Consider the following 27,645-nt stretch of genomic DNA (forward strand, 5'->3'; position numbering starts at 1 on the left):
CTAGCAAATTAACCGAACCCAAGGAGGGGTTCATTGGAACCTCCAATCTATAGCCAGTAGGTCAGAAGCACAGGTGGCAACTTGGACTTGTGATTGGCTTCTGAAGTAGGGGTCACGGGGAAGCCTTGTAGGACTGAGCCCTTAAACTGTGGAATCTGAGGCTGTTTCCAGATAGCGTCAGAACTGAGTTGAGTTTAGGACATCCAGCTGGTGTCGGAGCATTGCCTGTTGGTGGCTTGGGGAAACGCCCACCCTTACACTTGAACTGGGACCAGAACTCCTACACAGAGACATAGGACAAGCATGTTAAGAGTTATGTTGCTTTTAGTAGCACTGGCTGCTCAGTAGTTCCCTGTGCTTCAGCTTAAAGTTGGGCCTGGGGGGTCGAGAGCCACAGGCGGAACACCGAGGAAATGCCACTCAGTATGGCCATGTCCCCTCTGGTGCCTCAGGCCTTAGCCTCAGGGCCAGGACAATTCCATTTTGTGTCTCAGTTTTTAAGAAATGTTCTAATATTGAATATGTAAACAGCTCCAAGAAACAAGAGCCACTGGGAAGTAAAAACTCCATCATCATTACTGTTGCTATTTCAAGGCCTCTTCTATGGGAATTGTCATATTCTGCTTCAGTACACCTTCACATTGTGCTAATTTTGTTCAAATTATTTTTACTACCCTAAATTGAGCATTGACTGGTTGGTATACGCACTATGAATTACTCAATAATGCATCTGTATATTTATACCCTCCTTTGGGTCTATATTACAAGGAAACACAATCGAAGCTTGGCTCCGCAACTCCAAGATTTCGGGTAAGTGAAAGAATATGGATAATTCTATTAAGAAAAAGTTGCTGAAATACATGTAGAATTGGATGTCGGAAAAGGCCAATAAGTTATTTTGTAGAACCTAACACATCTTACTCTTTAGGGAAAGGCAAATAAATATACAGTGGGTTCTTCTAACTAACAAATACTGATGATGATAATCAGAGCCGATATTTACTGAGAGATTATTCTACGTCAGGGCTTTGGGTAAGGGCTTAACATCTGGTAACTTTAATGTTTTCTTTGCCCCTGTTAGATAAGTACTATATTCAAGCCATTTTATGGGTGAGAAAATTGAGTCTAAGAATTGAGTTCCATGGCCACACAGTGAAGTGAGAGAGTCCCAACATGAACACAGAACTGTCTTGACTGTGAAACCAACGCTCTTATGCACAGCACTGGATTGACATGGCTTCCACCCTCTGCAATTTATAAGCATACAACTCGCAAAGAATGTCCCTAAAATTTGGAGTACTTAAATCACAGAGGGGTGATCCACGAGAGCTAATGAAGAGTATTACGTAGCATATTTCTAAGACACTCTAATCTATTGACCTCTTTAAAATTTCCAAGAGAGGATATTCCAGGCTCCCCTGCAAAGCCAACCTGTAGCAATCTCCGTATTTCAAATGATGACAAAAGTTCTGACATCATATATATATTCAAACTAGGCAGCATCTTGAGAATTAAAAAATGCCTATTTTATCAGAATATGCCTCCATATAATTAGATAATTAACCTTTGCTATATGGTTGGATGTTAAGTCAGCAGAATGATTTGCTATCTAAAGCAGAGGTGCGCTCTCTTTCAAAAATGCCAAATATTCTATAGTGCAATATGGACTATTTTAAGATATTTAATATTATACATTTTATAACTCAAAAAAATATTAGAACTAGGATGGATTCAGGATGAGGAAAAGTCCAGATGGAAGTAGTACAGGAAAGAAAGAGTAACACCCAAGACATTGGTACTCACTGTCAGAACTGCTGACTTAGCAATTAATCATTCATTAGACAGTGGTTTCTTTGGGTTGTAGTACTGAATTATTTGACTCCTCTATTATTTAACTTTTCATATGCTGTTTTCTTAACTAGACTGACTATACGATCCTTGGAGTGTAGGAACCATGTTATATTTTCTATCATCTTGAGTGCTTAAATACAGTGCCTTTCTCCTAGGAACGAATAAATACTTGTTAATTGACTGAATGATTAAAAATGTCAGCTCCAGGTTTTCAGGCATCTCTCCGAACCTTACCATCTAAGGCTGAGTCACATTTCTAAACAAGTATAAAGCAACACATTCAGGCTCCACATCTGTTTTTGTGCATCTCTCTACTCCCAGCATCTAGTGAAGTGTCTGGTACATTATAGACCATAAGAAATATTTGCTGAATGGATGTAACTGTTCTCAAGGAGCCAAGAATCACCTGACAGCTTGGCAGAGCACAAAATCCCAGGCTCCACCCTCAGAGTCTGATTCTGTAGATCTAGGGAGAGATCCTGGAATCTGGACCACTGCCCCAAGCGATGCTGGTCCTTATAGACCTCAGACCATACTGACAAGCATCAACTTATTCATCTGCTGCCAGGACTTCTGGGGAAGGCCTTTGGCCAGGGCGGCCCATGCTCTTTGACCAAAATGCAGGGGAGCAGTAATGACGAATTTCATAAAGGAAAGATGAACAAGAAAAGTTCTAAGTGCATGGAAGCTGAGAATATCCCTTGCTCTATGACTGCAAGTACTACTATCTCTTGAGGATGGAAAAATGACTGTGGATGTTTAGAACATTTCTGAGGCAAGGGTCTTTCTAGAAGCATACTCATGGGCATTGAGAAAATTACTTTCATTTTAGAAAATCTGTTTGCCAAGTTGCAAGCTACGGAGGCGTCCAGTTGGAAGAAATGCATTTTTAATACACGAGAGTCCAAGTTTTTTGACGAACCAAAGAAAACAGAATGTACAAACTATGCTCTTGGTCCAGGCTCCTGACCTCCGCTATTTCATGTCATGTACAAAAAAAAAAGACACGTCAAGGAAGGGAGAAATTGCTAAAAAGAGGTGTACAGGTTAATACAGAAGCGACATATAAATTATTTTGAAACAAGTACAGAGACATCAATGGCAGTGTGGGAGAAAAATGAGGCAGTATTTTAAGTTAGGAGAAGGCGTAAAATAATGTCACAGCACGTTATACCAGAACTGGCTGACGTAGGTGACTTCTTGGGAGGAAAAGCGCACAGGAAGTCAGGACCAGGGCTTCCAAGGTTCCTCACGGTGCCACACCTCTCAAAGCATCAGTCAATATAAACGCCTAACCTTCACGAATTCTGTGAAGCTGCAGAAATTGGCATCGGAGGATCACATGAGAACCTAAGATTTCAAGCAGCACCGACGCTCTGCTAGGCACTGATTTGGGTCAGATCCTTTCAAGCCACTGGCCAGAACTATTCCAATTACTTAAAAGGAAAGTGTTTCAATCCAAATGACAGACGCACGCCCTTCTTAGGTTTCCCAGGTCTCCCCACCTCCTCCACCCAGGAGGACTCTCTGTGCACGAGTGGAGGCGATGAGGAAGGGCAAGTTACCCATGGGTTCCCGATTCCCTCCTCTTGCAGTACTTTGCAGATCCCACCGTCAACAGAAACACTAGTACTTAGAGACAAGAGTCCACTCAGTCAGTCCTTAGCAGGCAAACTCTTCAAGGTGCCAGGAAGGTGGTGAACTAGAGGCACTCGGTCCCTACCTTCACAGACACCCTAGCACGGAGGAGTGGCTTGCCCAAGGGTACCCACAAGAATGCAAAAAAGCGCATGATGCCTTGAGAGACTAACAGTGATACCCGATCAGACCTAAGCCACACACCTTTGACAGGTAAGAACTAGTTCTATATAAAGCCTTTCTTGTGGCCATCTCAGATTCCCAATGGGATGCATCTTCTGAGGCAACACGTGACTATCTGCTCTTTCATCACTGCTGCTTTCAGAGTGCTCCAACACACCTTTCTATTACGAATAAGCAGAATCGTGGGATCTAAACACAGCTCTCCGAGCAGTAACTTTAGACTCACAGAAAAATGGGAGAGGCAAAAGCTCCCATTGCAGTGGTGGACCTCTTCATTAGGCCTGAATATTGGGCTGTACGACAACGTGCCCTTCATTGGGGCAGAAGAGAGGGGAGGACAGTGGTATTCATCTCTCTATAAAAGAGTGAATGACGTTCTTAGCAAAAATATATGCAGGTATCGCTATGCTAGTAATCCTACCTTCTACGGAAAATATCCAGTAATATACAAATCTAACCAAAAAGTACACAGAGAACCTATTTGTGACAGAAAAGGCAACTATGAAAACACCAAATCTGTTGCACAAAAGAGTTTTGCAGGCCCTCTGCTTCACACTTGCTAATTTGGGGAGGGAATTCTTTAAAGATTTCAAAGTCCTTTGCAGGTTCACTCCTAAGGAATGAGGAATCGGTGTCTTTTCCTGGACCTCCAAGGAAAACAGACCGGGTGAGGGAAGACTGAAACATCGGGCAGAAGCTACAGATGCCACAGGGTGAGGAATAGTCTTAAACACAGAAGTTACTCGGCCCTTTTGAGAATCAGATTTCCCCTGCAAAGCAGGGTTAATGATACTGGATTGTAGGGGGATTAAAGACAATGATAGAAATGTGTCTTGGAGTAGCCTAATATACATTCTTTCCCTTTTTAAGGAATATGATGTTTGCTCTTTTTTCAGACCTTAATAATATCTTCTCTGTCTTGTACACGTACATTCAAGACTTTTCTTTCACAATTATCATTACTGCTATCACCATCAATTGTGGTATCATTGCATGGGCCTTTAAATTGTGAAACGTGAAGAACTGTATATTTTTATTGATCTTCTTGGTCCCAAAGCAGAAGCTGTTGGATCAAAAAATCAGTATTTCAATGGAGAGAAAGGTCAACATTTGAATGAGCGATCAATATTTCAATGGGGGGAATCAATGTTTGAATGCAGGGAGCAATATTTAAATGGGGCACCTACTGGCTCTAGCTTTCTAGATTCTGTTTAAAGAATTTCAATCTAAGTGGAGAAATCCAAGTTCTTGACATCTGTCAGCTCAAGGCTCTAAAAACCTGTTATTTTCCCTGGCCCCTCTCTTCCTTAATGGTTGCTTGTGCACTCTTTAGAAGAAATTAGATATGTTTGCCTTCTTTCCTAGACTTTTACACTTCCTACTTTCCAACTTCATGACTGAAAGCTCATGGGAATCCTAGAGTACACATGTAGCCCACCTGTTCTTTAAGCTCCTTCTTCCAGTTTCATACTTTCAAACCATAACAGCACTATTTAATGAATGGCATTTCCATCACTCAAATTCGGCCTAACACTTCTGCCGTCCCTTTTGGAACACTGTAACTTTTAATTCAAGTAACTACCAGTACCACCTCTTAGAATATTCAGAATCCTCATTTGTCCTGTTGTGAGGCTGTGAACTCTACTGGCGCCTGAACAAAAGCAAATTTCATTGCACAAATGACCAATACTTTAGATGCATGATTAACAAAAGCGTAAGGGTCCCCTTGGTGGCCCTGTTCTTCTGCGGTCTATGACACCCTTTGGACATATGATTAGATAACAGTGTGTCAGCTTTTCTCCTAGGCAGCCATTTAGCATTGCTTTTCATTTAAGCCTTTCGCCTGTGGAGTGACTTTGCTGCTGTCAGATTGCATTATGGGTATTAGATCTTGAATGAGCTGTAACTTTCTGCAATTGAAAATTTATAACACAAAGACAATTGCATTGGGTCTTGTCATTGTTTAACACACAGTCTCTTGAGTATTCAGGATCACGTGGGTTTCGAAGACTCTACCTCTACTGTCCACATTTGCTGAATTAGGAAAGTGGTTTATTTTGATTCCTTGGCTACGCTCTTGAGTCAATTCAGTTTCATCATGACCAAAGTATGTCCATATTTCCATCCCTTGATATTCTACCCTCTTGCATACCAGGCTTTTGCCCTCTTAAAAGCATAACTTGCTTGTAAAAAGTGGTACAAACGGAGAAACAAGATAATTCTTAAAATCTGCCTAGAAGTTCATTTTAAATAGTAGATCTTTAGCAAGAAGTAAATCTTTTGCAAGAAGTAACAGGATGATATTTCTTTTCCTTGTTCTTGACTACACACTGGTGGGCATGTTTAAATGGAGCAAGAATCACAAAAACAAAGCAGGAGGGAGTGAAGAAGGGGACCTGGATGCAACAACAGGATAACCTGAGGAGAACTAAATTGCACACATTTGCACACAGATATAAACTGAGTTTTTTGTTAAAAAAAAGTTTCAATAATCACACATCTTCCACTTTTTAAAAAATTAAGTTTTTTCCATGAACACGCACCTAAAACTATCTACCCAAAATATTAGCTAAAATCTGCTATGAATTTTATCTACGAATTAGCAAAAAATCAATTCTTCCATTAGCAGCGCTGGCTTTTATGTGTAACCAGCTGCAAAACTAGATTCCTGGGCCAACCCTTTAAATGATCTTCTCTCTTTCATGGACTCCTCTGTTCCTGAAGGAATCACCAGGACCAACCGCAGCTATACCTAACTGCAAAGTATGGCTTATGTATAATATTTGTTCTTCCCACCCATCCATGGCTGCCTATGGCTGCTACCACAACATGGCTGAGAATATCTCATCCTGCTTCATGGATCCATATTAATGCAGTACATAGACGATGCTGGGGAATGGCAAAGAGTCTTTATCCACACAATGTGTGCAGGTTATTTAATATCTTTGGAATTTAAAAACCAGTTACGAAGACTGAAGTCAAAGTCAATTTTCAGAACAGGTCTGTTAAACCCAAGAGAACTCCCAGGAGCTAACTGGAACCTTCACTCAGCTGGGATGATGAATCTCAGAGCTTAACATTGGGCAGCAGAAGTCCTGCAAAAATATCACGCCACTTTTTGTTTAGAGACCAAGTATACAATGACCATAATGAGCCCCAGGGGCTCTCTTGCTTCTTGGTACAGCGTTTCCTCCAGAAAACTAAACATATGAGAGCTGGCTTCCTTTAGGACATACTTCAAGGGCACTGCAATCTCTGAAATTGTCTTCTTGTCATTAGCCTTCTAAGGCATCGTGTCAATATTATCCCCAACTCAATTACTGTCCTGCCAAGTTTTTGAGGAAGTCAAATATTCAGACTTTCAAACTGTTTTACCCTGAACTGTTTGCACTGGAATTGCAATTTGATACATGTGATTTTAATTTATTTTATGGGTTTTTCTTTTTGGTTAAAAATCACAACTTATATGTAATGATGGCTGAGTTCATCTTGGATGTCCAATGAATTACCTCTTTGTTAGTAAGCAAATGCACTTCCAGGGGTTTCTCATATTCATAATATTAGATGGATCGCCTTTCTCTGGCTGTCAACATCTAGTTGTGTATAAACTAGCAGTGAAAAGACAGAATACAAAAAGGAAGAAACTCTGACATTTAGTGGACTAATAGCAGATTGCGTATCAGTAATATTCACTCATCCAACAATTACTTGCTTAGCATTTACAAATACACATATACAAATACACATGTACAACGCATTCACATACAAATGTAAAATATTATGCTAGTAGTGCTGTGGGGAACAAAAAAATAAAATAGATTGCACTCTCAAAAATATGTAATCTTGGGGCCGGCTTGGTGGCATAGTGATTAAGTTCACGCGCTCCACTTTGTGGCCCAGGGTTTGCAGGTTCAGATCCCTGGCACAGAGCTAGCACCACTCATCAAGCCATGCTGTGGCAACACTCCACATAAAATAGACGAAGATTGGCGTAGATGTTATCTCAGCAACGATCTTCCTCAAGCAAAAAGAGGAAGACTGGCAACAGATGTTAGCTTGGGACCAATCTTGCTCCCACACACACACACACACACACACACCCCTAATCTGGTTAGAAATATGAAACATTTACACTTCAGAACTCAAGTTTTTAATACAAATATATATTACATATATACATAAATGACTATAGATATACATATACATATATATGGATATATGTATATATACTTTAGATTTCAGTATTTTTAATACAAAATAGAGAGTGATAAATGCCTTAGAAGAATAGTGTTACGGGACATGAAAGTAAGCAGACAAAACTCTATCATGGTGTGTGAGAAGGAAAGAGGGGCAATCTGTGAAGGCTTGATGGACGTGATGGATACAGCTCCTACCTCCTCAGTGATCCCTTGAGACAATTTTGTACCCCTAGAGGTCTACGATTAGGAAAATGCAGAGCAGTAACAATGCTGACATAAAGTACGCGTCTGTAGAATGAATGGTTGAAAGTACGAATGAGCAAAGATGACTAAGAGAAAGAATGTTCCCTGGGGTATATAATACACTCTGAAGGCAAACAGTCAGATTATTACAAAACCATAGGAAATATAAAATTCTAAGTACTCATATCCTGCACATCACAAATTTGCCAAACCTCGAATCCTCACTCTGCGTCCACAGATATGAGTGTTTTCTTCTGTTCTCTTACTAATGCATTACATTCTGTGTATCAACTTCACTGACTTAGACAGAGCTCTGTGAATAATACTAATTAGCTGCAACCAGAATTAACCAAGGGAAAGACAATTCTTTTATACATGTCACCAATGTTAACCTTTTCAAAAAATGGTTGAAAGGATGGTTCCTGTATTCTAACTATAAATACATACACATGTATGTATATCTACCTGTATGCATAATGTTATCTTGGAAATTTTTGGAGATATGTCACCCTCCTCTCTTACTCCTAGTTTGCTTAATATTACAATTCACTCTGCAAGGGCTCTATTGATATTTTTGTAGACTGCTCCACTGTTGACATCTTGAAACATAAGAGTAGTCATGTGTGAGAGAAAAAGTACTTAACAGATACAGGGCTGACACAGCGTTCTGAAAGGACATCAAGATTCCTTGATTATCACAGAAAAAGCTGTGAAAGATGATGGAAATAAATATAGAATGGAGAATTGGAAATTTAGGGACAGATATTACTCTGAGACACTGGTCATCACCAATGAATTGTCCTTACGTGGCCTCTGTTTTCTAGATAGTACATTTTGGTCACTCAAAGGAAGTAGACAGTAGCTCAAGTTGCCAGAGTCCTAGGATTTAATATTTTCTGTCAAATGGACAGAAAGATCTTATTCTGAGTGATGGAAAGAAAATTTGAGGAAATATTCTGAAAATTATAAGCGGGTGTTGACAGAGGAATGAGATGAATGGTTTACACTGGTAGAAGCCACACAAACCCAAAGGCTGTGATTTTAAAAACAGGAAATTAGAGTAAGCACAGAGTATTACTCTGTTTGAAAAATAGCAGACATATAAATTAAGTTGCCAACGAAGACATCAAAAACAAACAGTATAAATGAGTTTCAGGAGACAAGTAGACACTTTAATGGGGGCAGGAGGGATTAAAGGCTCTGGTGACAAAGTAAGGAGGTGGGAATGTGAAACTGAGTGGTGACAGGCAGTGTGACAAAACGTTACCATTGCTATTTTAATAGCATCAGCTCTGGAGCACTGTGCCATTTTAGAGTAACTTAAAATGAAGAAGGCCCGTTATTAGATAATAGATCATCAGTTTATTAAAAAAAGAGAGTGAATGGAGGAACTGAATCCCTCACAGGAGGTGTATTTTCAAAATTTAGTTGTGAAGGTTGAGTTATGCCGTCTGAGCCATTCACTTGCTTGCGTGAAACTCTCATTTTTTACCAAATTACCCAACCTAAACCTGGCTCTCTTTATCAATGTATCATACTCAGGGGCTTTTCCCCTATGGCCACATCATAAATAACAAAAGTCATTGAATAATCCTAATTCCTGGCTCAAAAAAGGTTAGATTTATGTCCAAGCAAATTAATTTCACAGCCAGCCAAAGAAATGCCTATTCGTTCCCTCTCTGAGCCCTGAGTGTATGACTGCTCAGGAGTTTGGTTTGCACAGCACCTGCTGTTTAATGATCTGCACTCAGCTGGGGCCCAGAGGCCCTCACCCTCCATTTGTATGAGTTCGTGGCCATTTCCACCACTGATCAGGTCAATTTCAAGAGCGAGGCGGTTGAACCTGAAACCACCTCCTTAATGGTCCAGCTAAGTGGTTCCCATTATAAAGGAAGTCATTTAGATTGAAGTAACTTGTAAAACAATGTCATGCAGTAAGTGGGAAAATTCTGCTGTATATCTACTTGCCATCTACCTGTTGTTTCAAGAAAGGGAATTTCAGTCAGCACTTTCTTTCTCCATCCTGGTCTACAAGAAATAACCTCATGCTTTTCTTTAAAATGAGCTGACGTGAACCACAGTGAAATAGTATGTCGTCCAAAGCTACAGAAAGTAACTATCAGAGGAATTTATGAATACGTATCAAAGGGATTTTGAACCTGTTCAACATTTTCTAAAATTTCACATATGATGACTGCAAGCTCCATGAGAGGAGGGACCAAGAATGTTGTATGAACCACTACACGCTTAGAACTTATCACAGCGCCTGGTGCACAGTGGACTTCAATGTGTTGAATAAATGAACAAATAGATGAGTGATAACGCTTTATTTACATGTCCTATTTGCTTGATATAAATGATCACTAAATTTTGGAAAATTTTAAACACTGTCATTTAATGCCACATTTTAAAATGCTGAATCAGTTTGTTTTAGATATGAAAAACATGAAGCGAACTACATGCACACTTGTATTGCGATTTATTTTCAATGAAGCAACCCTTTATCCCAACCCAATTTCCCTCCTTATTGGGAATAAAGGAGCTAAGTGATACTATATTTTTCTCTTAAAATAAGCACAAAAACAGTTGGAACCAATCTAATTTCATAGGAAAGTCAGCAAGAATAACAAGCAGGACCACATTAAGAGTGTGCAGTTATGTATGTACACATAAATCTCTGACCTTTCAGCATTCAGAGAAAGAGAGGAGAGAGGGGAAAGAGAAAGGAAGGAAAGAAAGAAAGGAAGGAAAGAGAGAAAGGAGGGAAAGAGAGAAAGCTGGGAAGGGAGTAAGAAGGAGGGGGCAGGGGGGCAAGGGGGGCAAGGGGGGCAAGGGGGGAGAGGGAGACAAAGGGTGGGGAGGGAGGCAGGAGGGGGGGAAGGGAGGACGAAGAGAAGACACATCTTATCTTCATGTTTCTGTGTACTATATTAGCTTTTTAATTGTTTCCATGTCTTCTGGCTTTGTCAGAAGTGCTTCACCAGAGGTTAAGTTCCGGCAGAAGTCCCCTCAGACTGTGACCTATCAATGCCATCATCGCTGGAGAAGGCTGGCCACTATGCTACAGGAATAGCTGGTTCTTCTCCATGAAAAGCAAGTATCCTGCACTATTAAGGAATTGGCCCAATATGGTTTTCAGCAGCAGAGACCTTGCTAACCTCACAGAGTATCATCGCCAAACTCTTATTCTTGGCCATTTATCCAAACTCCGCCTCAGAACCAGGCTCCCCAAACACGACTGGGTACGTTTTCAGAGTCATGGCTGAGATTTCTCAGACCATCCCTCTTAACTCCTCTTTCACCTCTGATGTTGGCTGGATTATATAGTGGCTACACGACAGGCATAGGAACAGTGTCAGAAACGACAACCATGAAGGACTCATCAGAAAATGCTTGAAGATGGAGAGGCTGGCTCGTGAAAACTTGGTGGCTTATACGGTGGTGTCTGGTCTTAGAAACTGCACATTACATATGCCTGAAGGTGGCCTTGCAGAATGTCCTTATAGACAAGGACTCTTTAGAGACCACAAGTCTTCCTGGATGTAGAAGATGTCTCCTCCCATCACATCTATGACTCACTCCCCAGGATCCGCAACTGGAGACTGAGGGACTGGGAAAAAATGGGAAACTCCAGGGGACAAATTTATTTGCCCTTGTTTTTTTTCTTTTTGTCTGCCATTTTAGGGAGACTGATATTCAAAGTTGTGAATTTTGGCCCCAGTTATTGCAACTGTACGGCTAGGTCTTGGGACAGATGCTCTCCCTCCTTTTCCAGGGAGCTTCCTTCCATCCTATCCCACCCTAAACACGATCAGGACTCTTGCTTCCAACTCCCATACATCAGTTACTTACTTTCATGATAGCAATTTCACACTCTAAAATAACTTCCTTTATTTGCATCCAAGATGATACGTTTCCTGAGGACAATAATTACACCTTGCTAGCCACTGAGCTTGGCCACCATCAATACCCGAGATGCACAAATAAAGCTTTAACCGATCTGCATGAGACAATCTTATTTTCATGACTGCTTGTTTTCAAGAGGTCCATTCCTCCTGGTTTGAAAGGAGCAAATCTAAGGGGAGGGAAAAGGGGGCTCCAAGGCCACCCACAAGGTATCAAGTTAGGAATGTTCTGGAATACTATCTATCTAGGAAGGGACTCCTTTCTGAAGACATTTTGAATGCCAAAAATTCGGTGGCTTTCTGCAGTCACTGTTCAAAGGGTACAGCTGGTTGGAATGTGGCACAAAGAGTCAACTGATTTTACCATTAGGTTTTCTGACTTTGTCTAACAGGCAATTTCTGAACATCATAAAAGCCTTCTTAATTTGGCTCCGTATTGTGTAAAGCAGATGTCCTTGGTTACTAAACTGATTAGTAAGTGGTTTATATTATTCTAATGGTTGTCATCGTTGTTGCAAAAAAAAAAAAAAAAAGTTGAGTAAAGCTGCAGAGCAAGGTTGTTCTACACAGTATTGGGGATGACAGGATGTCACATTCAGAAAGGATCCAGGTATCCAGCCAAGGCCCTGCTGCAGAGATCCATTTTCAAAAAACACTGCTCTGATGCTGAACAGCGCTATGCATTTAAAAAAAGAATGTTCCACTCAGTGGCTTCTTAAAAAATATGATGGAAGGCAGGACAGAAACCAAAGGCAGCTCCCAGAGATGCCTTAATCACCTGAAGTATCTCATCTGGGTCTGAAGTGCACCTGTCAAGATGGACTCACAACCAGCCATCATTCTAGGCTATTCAGTTACCTGGCAAACACAGACAAATAACATCCCCCTCATTAGTTTGTACAAGCCCTTCCTTGAGGAGTAAATTTCTCAGTAAAAGGCATACTAATTGCCATGAAAGACATAAAAATCTTTCTTCTCACCTGACATCAGAATATTTCTCTTAGCATGCTGGGCTCTATGTACTCAGAATAAGACCTCCCAAAAGACAGCCTCTGCAAAAAGCCCTGTGGGGGCACCCTTCATTCAGAAACTAACCACACCACCATTTTTCCACAAGTGAACAGTCAAAGACAGCAAGGAATGACACTAACTTTTCAGCACTGGGCACGTTTTCTTCATTGCACTCACTGGAGTTGGTCATTTATGCTTCTTTTTGTGATTATTTGGCTGATTCCTGCCTCCTTTATTTGACCATAAGCTCCACAAGAGCATGAACTAGCTGTCCTTTTGTTGATCACTGTATCCCCAGTATAACAGGGAGACTGGCACTTAGTAGGGCCTCAAATATTTGATGAGTAAGGAAGGGAAGAAGGAAAAGGAAGAGGAGAGAGAGGAACACCGGCAGAGAGGAAACGCAGAGAAAATGCTGCTTAATGGTTGGGTATTAAAAGAATTTGCCGAACTTCTTTCATGCAAATAGTCCAGACATACAAATACTCAAATATCTTACATGTGCTATATATTCATAAGCCCACAGAGAGTAGCTAGGCTCAGAAAACACTAAGATAGGTCTTAAAATTTTATATCAACCATGTAATTGGACCCATCAAGGGAGAAATTGGTTTTCTATGCCTGGAAATTGGTGGGAATTTTATTATTTCTGAATTTGCAAAATAGCATTTAGTTGAAAAGTCCAATTGTGTAGACTTATAATTTCTGGGACCACATCTGGGCGTAGGTCGTTGATTTCTTTACCTGCCACGAACACGCCTTGGGGTCTAAGGCACGGAAACTGTAGACACTGAGCTCATTTACAGGCTGCACATCTACCTGCAAGCTTTCAGTGCGTCTGCAAATGGACACGCTTAAAAGCTGTTGATTTGAGAGGCGCTGGTTGGCCAATCGGTGCACCATTGGAACCGCACCTGCAGTAATTTTGCACTTCAAGGACTGCAGGCGTCAGACAGGAGCACCAGTGAAGTATTTGTAAGAGCCTCTGCGATATCTCTAGTGCTCCTGCAGGGTTTGCTAGGGGCCTTTTCAAGACAGTAATCTAGGAGGAATCAAGGGCCCACACCACCAGAGTGGATGGAGGGGTTGGAAGGGTTGGAGAGGGGGTGGAGGATGAATCAAGAGGCCCCAGATGCAGGAAGAGTGAAAGCACAGGCTCTTCCAGAGTCTCATGGCTCAATGGAGCTCTCTCACTTTCCTTTGGATTTCTGAAGAGTGAGAGAGCTCCCAGAATGGAAGATGGTACTTCCGAGATGCTTGATATTTACAAGAATGTCAATTTCAAAGATGGCGGGGGTTAGCACGTCTTAATAACATGAAAGAAGCTGGAAGTCTCATTTTTTCTCAGTAAATTTCCTCTTCTTCAAAATGTTGGAAGTAGTGGAAATGAAATCCTGTTTGAATATTAAGAATCTAGAGCAAAACCCAACAAAGTTTTTCTCCTTCTTGAATGGAAGAGCGTAGAGAATACAGACAGTCTTGCCACTTGATAAACCAACTATTCAGGACATATTTGCTCCCTGGCACTAATTAGCGGGTATCCTTTTCTTCATCAATGTGTAAATTAATGGCTAAATACACACACTTTTCTCTTCTTCAGCTGCCTATGCTTCCTGGTACAGAAACTCCTTGAAGTCAGGGTCCCCTGCACCTGCCACAGGTGCCTGGCACACAACAGGTGCTCAAAGAACACCTGCTGACTTGAACGCACCTCTCCCTTCACCTGTAGAGTTAGTGCTGTACCCGCTTCCAACCATGTTTTGCAAACATTAGGAAAATTAACTGCTGGGAAATTGAAGCAAAAAACCCAACAAAATGGATTCTGGTGGTTTTACACTATTGCATACAATTATCAAAATTCATCAAACTGTACACATAAAATGGTCAATTCCACTGTATGTAAATAATACCTTAATAAACAAAAAAGAGGAGGGAAAAAAATCCAACAGCCAAGTAAGTAGGAGGCTGATCAGAATTTGAACCCAGATATAGCCATCTTCTTGACAGAATGTTCTAGTTCCTTTGATCATTATAGAGTGAGGCTGAAGGTCTTTTCATGTGTATATTAGCAATTAGTATTTCTTTTTCTGTGAAAAGCCTATCTGTACCCTTCCTCATTCCTTACTGGGGTTTTGAATTTTAAAATATAACTTATAAAAGATTTTTAAATATTATTTTAATTTTGTCAATAAAAAGAAACTAAAGATTTATAGAACAAACATGATATTTCTGAACAAGACATTTCTTCTGAAATTGATAGAATAAGGTATTAATGGTGAGACTATGTTAGAGGGAACCATAAATTTGATTGGTGTTACAATAGAATTTTTTTCTCTTAAAAATTTTTTTTAAAAAACGCTATGAAAGGGCCCACGAAGAGAGTGTTTGTCACATGCGTTCTCAAGAAATTATATATGCTATCCTGAATCATAGGAAATTTCCTAGCTTGAGCTCTGAGGCAGTTGGTTGACATCGATTGTTCCTCAAGAAAGATGGATGATAGTAAAATAAAATCTGACTTTTAGGAAGCATGTCTACTGAATTTCACCAACTCAATTTATTGGTCTATTTTATAAAATCCTCTGAAATTTATCTGCTCAAGTTTACGCAAGATATCTCAAGTTTCAGGGAAAAAAAAATCATACCTGTGGACCATCACACCTTTATTAATACAGGGAGACAGAAGGTGTTGAGGTTACACCGCCATTCTGGCGCATATTTTTATTGAAAAACCATTAGTCCCCATCTAGTTTCAGCCTCATTTATGTAGCTGGTCAACCGAATGGTGCTTGGCAAAGTGCCTTCAGCATTCTATTCTGTCTGAGCATCTCCATTCACCTTTCCTTATGAAGTCACCCTCTGCGACAGGCAGGAGACCAGAGCTGCTCCATCCTCATTTCACAGAGAGTGACAGAGGAGTTAAGTGACTTGTGAAAGGTCAAACAACCAGTCATTGGTCAGGACCAAAATAGAATCGGGGTTTGCTGACCTCCTTGTCTCTTGCTCAAATGATTCAAGGACAAGAGAAGTGACTTCTGAGCTGTAAAATAACACTACAGACTTCTGATTTTTTCATCCTTCAACAGGATGAGCCAAGGCATTTACCTGGTTTAACATTTCTTTAGGACGTACAAATGAGAGGCTTTTGAACTGGTGGGGAAAATCGAAGGCCAAGAACCCAAAAGTTAGTAACTGCAGCTTTTCCACCGACTAGTTATAACCTTATGCCAAAATTTGAGGCCACTTTTGCCTCAGTTTTTCTATGAAATGGGGACATTATACACTACTTATTGAATACATTAATCTTTTAACAGGATGACATATCTTTGAGTATTGTTACTCAAAATTTTGAATTTTGGAAGGAAGGTATGAATATGGCTTTTGAGCATACCAGTTAACGATGAAAACAAGAATCAAGAAGAGGTGACATCCTGGAAACACTACACTGTACCTTGGATTAGGACCATTGAGAACAGGGATAAAGAATAAACACACATTTGAATGGGGTTTACTGATCATGCTTCGGACAATGAGCCCTCACTTTAGGCACTACTAAAATATATCACCTCTGCTGTGCAAACCAGGCTTGACACAGGGCCTTATTTAATTCAGAGACACGCTTGCACTTCTGCAAAACCGAAAAAAAAGTAGCTTTTAATTACTATTTGTAGAGCATCTAAGACAATTAAATGCTTCTGATTACCCTTTTGTTTTTTAAAAACATAGAAGCAGAGAGAGTAAACATTTCTATACAGCCATTAGAACAAAATGCCTTTTGAGGCAGAATGCTTTGAATATATTCTGCCTTATAAAAAATGTATAAAAGGACAGCACAGAAAAAGGCTGTGAGGCATGACACAGCCTATCATGTTGTGCATGCATGAGTTAGCTTTTACAAGATCAGAAACAGAAGCGAAGATGAATACTGTTCAACCTAAGCCTGATGCTTTGGAAGTTCAGTATCGCATCACTTGGGGTCAGTGACAGAGCCACTGCACCCTCTCTGCAGAGTCAAACATTTAAAAAATATTTGGGTGAATGTGTTATCACCTAGAATGGAGACTTTGTTCTCCATTTTAATGTGAACAAGGATCATGTTCATGTCAAGATACCATCACATCCATGGTCTTTGTCTTTATCATAAATATTAAATAGTTAAATATAAACCCCTCAGAATCAGATCGAGGTCTGGAGGTGGTCCCCAGAGCACCCGCAGGGAGTAACAGGAAAGCTGGAGACGCAGGAAGACAGCGAGGCCCCCTTGGGTGCTCTCGTCATTGGAGGACCACTGGTCTTGCTGAATGATGCCTAACCAATTTCTGTGGTGCTTAACATTTCACAAAACATTTTGACTTTTGTGATAGCAATAGGATTTATATCATTATACCCATCTGGCAAGTGAAAGTGACTCAGAAGAGTGACTATTCCAAAGCCACACAGCTGGTAAATATCAGAATTCAAAGATAGGACTTCTAAACCAGCACACTTGGCATTCAACAAAACCTCTTAATGGTCTTCATAAAAGATGTAAGTGGAGAGATATGATATAAGGAATAAAATACGTGAGGTTAGAGGGTCTCTCTGTCACTGCTTGTCAATATGACTTACAGAGCATACCCTGCACGACGGGTCAGGAGCACAGCCTACTGGATCGAGCACAGAGTCTTGAGTCAGACCACCCAGCTTCAAATCCTAGTTCTGCCATTACTGGCTGTGTGATCCTAGACACGTTTCTTAACTCTCTGTGCCCCATTTTCCTTATCTTTAAAATGAGGGTGATAACAGAACCCACCTCGTGACAACTACGCAGACCAAATGAATTAATATTTGGAAAGCATTTAGAATAACATCTGCCAGATAATAAGTGCTGAATAAGCACTGGTTAAATGAATGAATAAATTATTCTACTATGATTTTGAGTGTTATTCTCCAACTGGCATGAATAACTTACCGATGGATTTTTAATAAACAGGCATCACCTCACTGGTATGTTGTTAAAAGTTTCTTTGGACTAAGCCTGATACTTTTCCTTTACCACATGACCTACAGGACGACCTCTCTTCTGTCTCCTTCCTTACCAATTTTAAAAAGCAAAGCTATCACTATTTAACATCCAACCTATTCCTCTCACTTACCAGGTTAACTCTCCTCGCCATAGCCTGAAAAACCACTGTCTGATTTTACCAAATAATTAGATGGGTTGATCCAAGAAAGAAACCTTGAGTTTGGCTTAAATAGTCACCAATCCTACCTGTAGCACTAGGACATCATGGCTTGAGACCTACAGTCCTGCTGGTCAGTTCTGGTTTAGCCCTAACACATAAGGGTACATCTGCAAATAAACACAGAATTCTTCTTGAACAAGCTTAACAGACTCATCAGAGGAATCTCCGGATCTTAAAGATCTTTAGGTCTCAAAAACTAACTCAAAGAATAGAGTGCTGGAGAGAATCTACTTTGACTAAGACCTGGTCATCTACTGCTAGTTAAAATTGCCTACCAATTGGTCTTTTGATCTCCCGAAGGATGACCTTTAAATTTCCGTGGTCCAGAGTTCTTGCAGAGAAGCCATTCAAATACATTAGTTTATTTATTAAAAGGATTTTATCTTAGAAATTACTAATGCCATCCCTCAGGATTATGGCCACTTAAAAAATTATTTGCTATTTTCCTGCAGTTATCATTTGGAAACCAGGATGTCCTAGCACCACGCTGGCTGCTAGAGGAGGAAACGTCCTTCATGCTTTGTCTTTACATATCAATCGTCAAAGCATAAATGTCAGATATATTTCAAAGGGGGGGTGGTACAAGATGTGAAAAATCAACCTATTTTTTACTCTACGACAGAGCTAAGATACGCACATAAAATTGATTTCTATGAAAATTATATTTTTAATACCACTGGCAACTAGCAGCACCAAACTGGATTACCAGTGGTGATGAGTAACTTGAATCTACCTATATTTTCATCACACATGTCAGTATTTTGTTTCTTAGGTCTATTGTTTTTCCTCTGCAGCTCAGTCAAGTGTCAGCTATGACTTTTTGAGTAGTTTTGAGTAATGGGATCAGCTAATGTTCTGTACATGAAGAAATTCCACATCATTCGCTTCGCTAAAAATACCGCTGCCTGCCACTGGAGCCAATCAACAGTGATGAATAGCCAAAGGGACAAGTAGGTCTCTAAATTTACTTCCTATCTGACAGCCCTTCAGCAGATATGGATAATGGATCCCTATGCTCACAAATGCAGCCCCCTCCTACTACAAGCAAGCCCTTTCTTTTCCATTCAAGAAAGGGCAAGGATTCTTAATGACCCAATACGTTCTCCCTTTCCCCTTTTCAACAACCCAACAAAAATATGTTAAATGCCTGTATTATCAGGGTCTATGCAGCTGCTGGGCTGGATATAAAAAGCTGAATAAGACATACATCCTTTTAACCCATTAAAAATCCATTAGTATGCACTTTATGACTCTATCTGAATTAATGTCACAAATCAAAATGAAGCCCCAGAAAAACTGAATTTTTGTATATATACATCTTCCTGACCTCCAGATAGCCATGTGGTTAATCTGCATATTGGACAATTGGCAACAAGTAGATCACACATTTACATAGGGCTGATTTTATTCTCTATGTGTAGAATTTGGATTCATCCATTCAAAAATGTTTATTAAGCCCCCACTGTATGCCAGAAGCCATATGCTGCATGTTGGAAACCCAGTGGTGATATAAAATGGACAGAAATATGGAAAGTTAGTTATCTACTAAACTGGTGACCTTAAAAAAAACAAAACAATTTTGATGTGTTGTTTGTGTGTTTTAGCTAATCAGAGCTTAAAATTACACGCATTATACTCAGGTGATTGCATTTTCTGCTGTGGGTGTTGAGTCAAAGTAAGAGTCTTTCCGGACATCTTCGTGAGGTCTAAGACTTTAGGATACATTTAAATTGCTGAAGTCCAAAGAATTAAAGGGCCTGTGCCAACCTATCACAACTAGACAATCACTTAATAGAAAAATTTTTTTTTTCAAAACCCACCACTATCATCCACCCACTCAACATCACACTAAGAGCAGTGTTTGTGATGAAATTCTACCCATGAGGCTTAACTTCAAGTTCTCTTTTGATTACGACTTTATGACTGTATAGCTAAGTAAGAGTGTTCGCAAGTTTTAAATAGCCACTAAGTGACCTGTGACCAACCCAAATTCGGTGTTATCAAAAGATTTGATATAACATCTAAAACTGTCAAATTTTCTTCAATATGCTACATATTTATTGATACCATCAGTTTTTCTCATTAACTCCTTGACACTTATTTTATCCTGGTATCTTACATAAATACTACTGGCCTATTATGCTTGTGGATATTAAGAAATCATTACTTTCGTGTTCAAGGCTGTTTTATTTTTAAAGATTGGCACCTGAGTTAACAACTGTTGCCAATCTTTTTTCCTCTTTTTCCCCTTCTTCTTCTTCCCAAAGCCTCCTGGTACATAGCTGTATATTCTTGTTGTGAGTGCCTCTGGTTGTGCTATGTGGGACGCCGCCTCAGCATGGCGTGATGAGCGGTGCCATGTCCGCGCCCAGGATCTGAACCAGTGAAACCCTGGGCCCCCGAAGTGGAGCGCGTGAACTTAACCACACGGCCAGGGGGCCGGCCCCTCAAGGCATTTTTAAAGGTCTTTCAGATCATTATTCACTCTCATTTCATTTACTGTTTTTTACTCTCAAGATGTTCTGAAAGCCAGACCCTTTGCTGGGCACTAGGACTAAAAAGACAAGTGAGAAATGGGGAATACTTAATTGAGCTATTATATCACATTTTAAAAAATTAAGCAGGAGAAATAGGGAGGAACCTAATAACCAAAGCATAGAAGCATTTCCCAGAATTGGATTTGTTATGGGCTGTTTTTGCCCAATTATTATTTTAATTGAACTATCTATAATTCCTCCCACTTACATTTTCAGTCTAGAGGAAGCCAGACACAAGACGTTATAAATGAAACCAGAAGCCAGCACATTTTCTGACAGCAGAGACTCCCGAAAGTCTATCAAAATCACCAGAAGAAAGAAGAAATCAAGAAGTTACGGTAGTGGAAAATGACACCTGTCAAAGCCAGAACCTTGAATCTGTGCCTTAATTCCTGGGTCAGCGGCACGGAGGGGACAAGCCAGGACCCCAACTCAGGCAACTCTGCACATGGGGGCAGGCTGGGAACCAAAGTCAAGACAGACTGTGGTGTTTAATAAGGGATTCTCAAGAACCCAGCTGCACCAGAACAGCAGAGGCCCTTTTCAACTCTGATTTAATACATACCCACTTCTGATACAGGACATTTATAACATCTAAACATCATTTCCCTACCTTAGTATTCCGCGTATATTTACAGGCGCAAATATGGAAGACCGCCTCTCCCACCATGCCCAACTCCACCCCTCAATCTTCAGCATGATTTTAATTAATGAGAAGAGTCCACGGAACGTTATCATTGCCTTTCCTCCACCTTCTGATTCGTTTCTATATTCCCTTAACAGCCAATTAGTGATAGCATACAGAAGAATGAGTCCTATAATATTCAGTGCCCCTAATTCCCCATGCACCATCTAGTGGTGATGATAATTATATTAATAGTGATGATGATGCTGATGACAGTATGCTCAATGAATTTAAAACACCTAAAAAGGCCATTTTAACAGTGAGTGAAACAGAATCTTGATTTTCCTTTTGGAAACATTTCCTAGAAACATAAAGTGCTCACATTACCTTGACAAGAATCACATGGCCTCCAGGTTAGACTTGAAGTTAAAGACATCTATATTTTAAAATAAGAAGCTATTGATTTACTGAGCAATTGAAAATTGCATTTCCCTGTTCACTGGCTTTCCAAGTCCCTGTAGTAAGACAATAAAAGTATTTTTGAAGTCGGGGCACAGACTTCAGATATGGGCTACATGTGTGGAAATGCAATGCTTTTACTCATTATGACTCGGTTTCAAAATCATCTTCCATTATAATTTCATGTTCACTTGCCATATCTTTGTCTATAAATCATTTTTGTTGTCCACACTTCGCTTGCCTAACAGATGCCTACATTAAAATTGATTATTACTATTTCTTTCGCCCAAATAAATATTGTTGTCCATAGATTATTGCCACTTGAATTCCTTTTCCTTAAATAAACATAAAGGCATCTCTCTGGCTATCCATCATACTTATTTCCTCCTTTGCTATTAAAAAAATATATAAATAATCAAAAAGCCATAAATACAGCCAATTTTGAATCCTTCACTTCCATTACCAGTTGGAAAGCTGATAACAAGTACTAGCTCAACTGATAGCTTTAGTCCTTCTCACTTAAACGTGTGTGTGTGTGTTTGTGTATAAAATTAGAGTTAGGAATACAAACACACATATGTATTTGTATTATGTGTGTGTGTGTGTGTGTGTATACTTCATTAGGACTATCCATTTGGCCTCATCTTTCTTCAACTCCTGCAGCTTCTAATTCTCTTTCCCATATCAAATAACCCATAATCTCAAATTTTATATGCATTCCTAGTTAATGATCTCTTGCTGATGCTTTCCACTTCCTGTGACACATCGTAAGGAAACTAAAAAGCTTACTATCCCCATGGCTGAGATGAAGAGTAACATGGAAGAGCCTACAAAGCGAGATTTTCTCGAAAAGACACGAGCATCCAATAAAAACGCGTACATAGAAGAGCATCAGCTCAGAATACAAGACTTTTCCAAAATTCGGCTTTAGTATTCCACGTATATTTAAAGGTAAAAATACGGAAGTGGTCCCCTTGAAAGCCAAAAATGGACACAAGAAATGAGCAAGTAGACTTAAAAAAAGGTACCCTAGGGTGTCCTCAAAATACTTAAGTATTTGCCTTTCAAAAGCCACCCTACCACACAGGATGCACTGACTCTTCTTGTCAGAGGATTGGTCTCTCCTACCCAAAATATTTGATTATTATAAGCCAACCAAATCCCTAAGATGCAACTTCCACTGCTTTACATGAGAAGTCTCTTTCCAAAATGCGTCACTATCTGAGGCATTGATGTGTTCTCCAATTGCTCGCGGAAATACACCGAGTTTCAACGTATCCACCATAAAGACAAGGCATTTTGCCTGCACTACAGACACAGCACAGGAAGATTCATTCATACGATTTCAATCATTTTTCATCCATAACCTCTATGACATAAGGGCAAGATGCTTAGTGAGAGAGAGAACGCTTTCCATCACACAGACCAGCATTAGAACTCTCTTCAATCCATAAACCAAGAACAGTTTCCCATTTAAAGAAAGAGAAAAATAAATCCTCTTCATAATTGAAAATAGCTTTTCCCTACAACTCTGTTAGGCTTTGCTGGGAAGAAAACATTTCTGAGTTTATGAGGCAGATTTCATCGAATGTGGATCAAAAAGAAACTAAGCTTACTCTTCTTATGAATCAGTCTTAACTACACTGAGAAACGTGGGTCATTAAGAAAAACTTCAGAACACAGCACCCAGTCCCTGTGGTTACCTTCTTTTCAGATGTAACTAGAGCACCTAGCAGCCAGCTGATAGGTACGTTGGTTAACACCTTTTTTTGCTCATTTTGCCCATCTTTAACATGGAAATTTAAAAAATAAAACACCCAGCAGAAAGACGAAGATTAACATTAGGAGGCCCACAGGGTTTTTGAGTCCCTGAGCGGGGAAAAAAAAAATCTCTCCATTAATAAACATTACATATTATGATTTCATCAAAGGTTTTCAAATCACTTCCAAATGACAGCTCCCATTTCAGAGGCAGACAACAGAATGGAAAAGACTGAAGAGCACATCCTATCCAAATGGTCTGCAGCGTGGGGAGAGGCCGAGCTGATTATCTTCCAATCTGCCAGCCCCTCTCCCAACACACCTGCCACACATCCACGCAGTTACGCAGTTTTGAAAACAAGGATATGGTAAAACGTGCATTGTTGTGCTGCATTCCCAAAGGCCTTCAGCCTTGCCTTGTTAATGGTGGTCAAGGTGTCCAAACTCAGGCGTCACATGATGAGGCGGTTAAGGTCAGGCTTGTGCATTCTAGACGTGAGTAGAAACGGCATTAGATGAGACTCTCCCTTTGGGACGTTTGCCTATGGTATTCTGGAAGAAGTGGCCCTTTGATGGTGCGCTGCGGAGAATGCCAGTGACCTCAGGGAACACCGTCCAGATCTCACTGGCTGCTTTACTGCCCTCTTTCCTCACTGAACAGCAAACACAAGTCACCCAGCCTTCCTCCTTCCCTCTCATCTGATTCTCTGCTTGGGGATGCACCTCCGGTTAAAATTCCTCTGGTTCTACTTCATGAATTAAAATAGGTGTAACCTAGCAGTGTCTAGACCAAGCAAAGCAATAGTGCAGGAGCCTAGGCAAGATTTGGTCCAGACTTGGAAGACGGGGAAAAGTTTAAGGGGTGGAACGGCTTCTTAAAATACAACTCTTTCTGTTCCAGAACATTTTTTTTCTGTTCCACTCAATGAGAGAGAGAAAGAAAAAAGCTAGAGACGGAAAGAGACAGATTCTCACACAGAGAAACATATCTTTGTAATGCATCTAAAGATATAATGCATCACAAATTATTACAGAAATGCAAATCAAAACCACAATGAGATATTGCCTCATGCTTGTCAGGATGGCTATTATTAAAAAGACAAGAAATAAGTGTTGGCAAGGATGTGGAGAAAAGGGAACCACTGTACATTGTTGGTTGGAATGTAAACTGGTGCAGCCATTATGGAAAACAGTATGGCGATCCCTCAATAAATTAAAAATAGAAATACCATATTATCCAGTTTTTCCACTTCTGGTTATTCATACAAAGAACATGAAAACACTAATTCAAAAAGATATATGCACCCCTATGTTCACTGCAGCATTATTTGCAGTAGCCAAGACTTGGAAACAACCTGAGTGTTCATAGATGGATGAATGGGTAAAGAGGGTGTATGTGTATGTGTGTATGTGTGTACAGAGAGAGAGATGCACACACACAATGGAATACTACCCAGCCATGAAAAATATGAAATCTTGCCATTTGCAAGAACAAGGATGAACGAAATAAGTCAGATGGAGAAAGTCAAATACTATATGATTCCACTCATATGTCAAGATAAACAAACACATAGATATGGAGAACAGATTGGTGGTTACCAGAGGGGAAGTGGGGTGGGGGGAGGGCGAAAGGGGTAAAGGGGCACAAATGTATACTAATGGATGGCAAGTAGACTTTTGGCAGTGAGCACAATGTAATCAACACAGAAGGCAAAATATAATGATGTACATCCGAAATCTATACAATATTATAAACCAATGTGACCTCAATTCAAAAAAAAGACACACTGCTTCAAGGAAGGACTAGCAGTTATATGTCCCAGGAAAGTTCATTTATTAAAATACAAAACATCCACAGGCCATTCCTGTCATCTTTGCTCCCCAGCCTGGCTCAACAACCACCTGCTTCCTAGACTGGTAACAATAAATTCCCCTTTGCTACAAAAGGAAGGAAGGAAAGAGAGGAAAAGACAGGACAGAAAAATACAATACACCTGCACCCAGTAGTTAAGGAAAATAACCAGCCTAAATAGCAAACAAGGCGATCACTAAATGGAGTCACTAGAAACCCACAAAACTGTGACAGGCAGAAGCAGAAGGTGAGGCCTGAAACCCATCCTGCTTGGCCCCTAGAGAGCAAAGAGGGGTAGCTGAGAGAAGACCGGGCTGCACTGGAGCCAACCTGGTCACAATCCTACAGCTGCCACTGGCGTGTGACTCTGAGCACTTTGATCTCACTATATTTCAGACTTTTGGTGTAAAAATGAGAGCACGAAGTAGATTTTATTTAAAGGCCCCTTCAGCTTTAAACTTCTGGACAGAAACTCCTCGAGTCCATTCCCCAGGTGCAGGAGGTTCTAGAGTTCCTGGTACCTAGGATGCCCAAGTCTGTTTGCTGTTCCAGAAATGGGATCAGAGTCCTAAACAGATAGTGGGTATGTGGCAACTGGTTATATGATAGAGGGAGCAACACCAATTAGTGAGGAATAGATGGGTTCTTTAGGGGATGGTACTGTAAAAACTAGCTTACCATAGAGAAAATGTTGAATCTATAGCTCATCCCCATAAAAACAAAACAAATTCCCCCAAAAATCTCCCTTCCAAATGCTGTAAGGGTCTAGATATGAAGTACAACTACGAACCCAACAGAAATCTCTACTGGAAAATATTCCTAAGAGCTTGGGATAAAGAAGGATTTCTTTTTTCTTTTTTTTGAGGAAGATTAGCCCTGAGCTAACCATTGGCAATCCTCCTCTTTTTGCTGAGGAAGACTGGCCCTGAGCTAACATCCATGTCCATCTTCCTCTACATTATATGTGGGATGCCTACCACAGCATGGCTTTTTGCCAAGCAGTGCCATGTCCGCACCTGGGATCCGAACCAGCGAACCCTGGACCGCTGAGAAGTGGAACGTGAGAACTTAACCGCTGCACCACCGGGCCAGCCCAGGAACGATTTCTTAAACATGATTTTTTTTTTTTTAAGTCATAAGGGACTACATTGATGGATCTGCCTACAACAAAGGATACCACAGACAAAACTGACAGAAGATATTTGCCATCTCTAAAAAGTGAACAAAAGGATTAATATCCAGACCATACAAGAGCTCAACAAGAAAAAAGATAAGAAACCCAGTGGGAAAATGTGCATAAAATATGAACAGGCAATTCAGAGAAGGAAAAACCCAAATGGCTTAGAAGCACAAAGAGAAGTTCAATCTCACTAGTAATCAGAGAAATGCAAATTAAAATGACAATGATACAGCTATCAGATTAGAAGGAGAAAGACAAACAGTGCCACGTGGAGGCGTGGGCAAAGAGCAAGGCTCGTTGGCAGCTGCCGGGAGGAGGAACAGGTCCCGCCATTCTGGAAAGCGATCTCTGTCCCTGTGAAATGCAGTGTGCTCATGCCCCACGACCCTGAGATGATAATCCACAGAAACTCGCCCACAAAGCCAGAGGAAGACAGGTATGTTCATCACAGCACTGTTCGGAATATCTAGGAATTAGAGGCAGCTTAGGGTGACCATTAATAGGGGAATGAATGAATAAAGTGTGGAGGATTTAGATGCTGGTACACCACAGGGCAGCCAGAAGCAAGGAATAAGGTGCACATCCAGCAATATATGTAGCTCTAAAAGCAGCAATGACTGGAGGAAAAAAATGGAATCAGAATCTATAACACCATTTATGCAGATTATACAATTCATTCTGCAAATAAGTACTTTTCAATCTATTTCACATATACATCTAAAGCAACATTAAACGCATTACAGTGATGCTCTCTGAGGGGAATGGCAATTGGGATAGGGCTGAGGGGGCAGACAAAATGAAATGAGAGGACCCTTGCCTGGCCTGATGATGGTGACGTGCCACAAACGAGGAGAATGACTCTATGAGCCACCTCTGGGCACCTAAACGGGGAAGAGAGAGGAGGGAGAGGAACGAGACGAAAGCCCACTGCAGGCTGTCTTGCTCGCTTCTTTTGAAAACTGGAACATGGACAGCA

At 40.4% G+C, this 27,645-nt stretch overlaps 1 protein-coding gene and 1 long non-coding RNA gene across 46 annotated transcripts in view; one reads left to right on the forward strand and one right to left on the reverse strand.

Annotated features, from left to right (window-relative positions):
* The window catches only part of CELF2 (CUGBP Elav-like family member 2), a 789,997-nt gene that overhangs the window by 191,275 nt on the left and 571,077 nt on the right, over positions 1 to 27,645 (reverse strand). The window contains exon 1 of one of the 45 annotated variants that reach the window (XM_070601429.1): positions 21,406 to 21,547. The exons of 43 other annotated variants lie outside the window; for them this stretch is intronic. In XM_070601429.1, the coding sequence (XP_070457530.1) occupies positions 21,406 to 21,530 (125 nt within the window). In that variant the 5' untranslated portion in view covers positions 21,531 to 21,547. Of the gene's footprint in view, positions 1 to 21,405; positions 21,548 to 27,645 lie in introns of those variants that run through there. One more of the 45 variants, XM_070601428.1, reaches the window with a different exon arrangement.
* LOC139080524 (uncharacterized) lies at positions 4,265 to 12,117 on the forward strand. The gene is made up of 2 exons (XR_011535092.1): positions 4,265 to 4,385; positions 11,085 to 12,117. It is a non-coding gene; the product is annotated as an uncharacterized lncRNA (long non-coding RNA).

This window comes from Equus przewalskii, chromosome 30 (assembly GCF_037783145.1).
Source record: "Equus przewalskii isolate Varuska chromosome 30, EquPr2, whole genome shotgun sequence".
Lineage (NCBI taxonomy): Eukaryota > Metazoa > Chordata > Mammalia > Perissodactyla > Equidae > Equus > Equus przewalskii.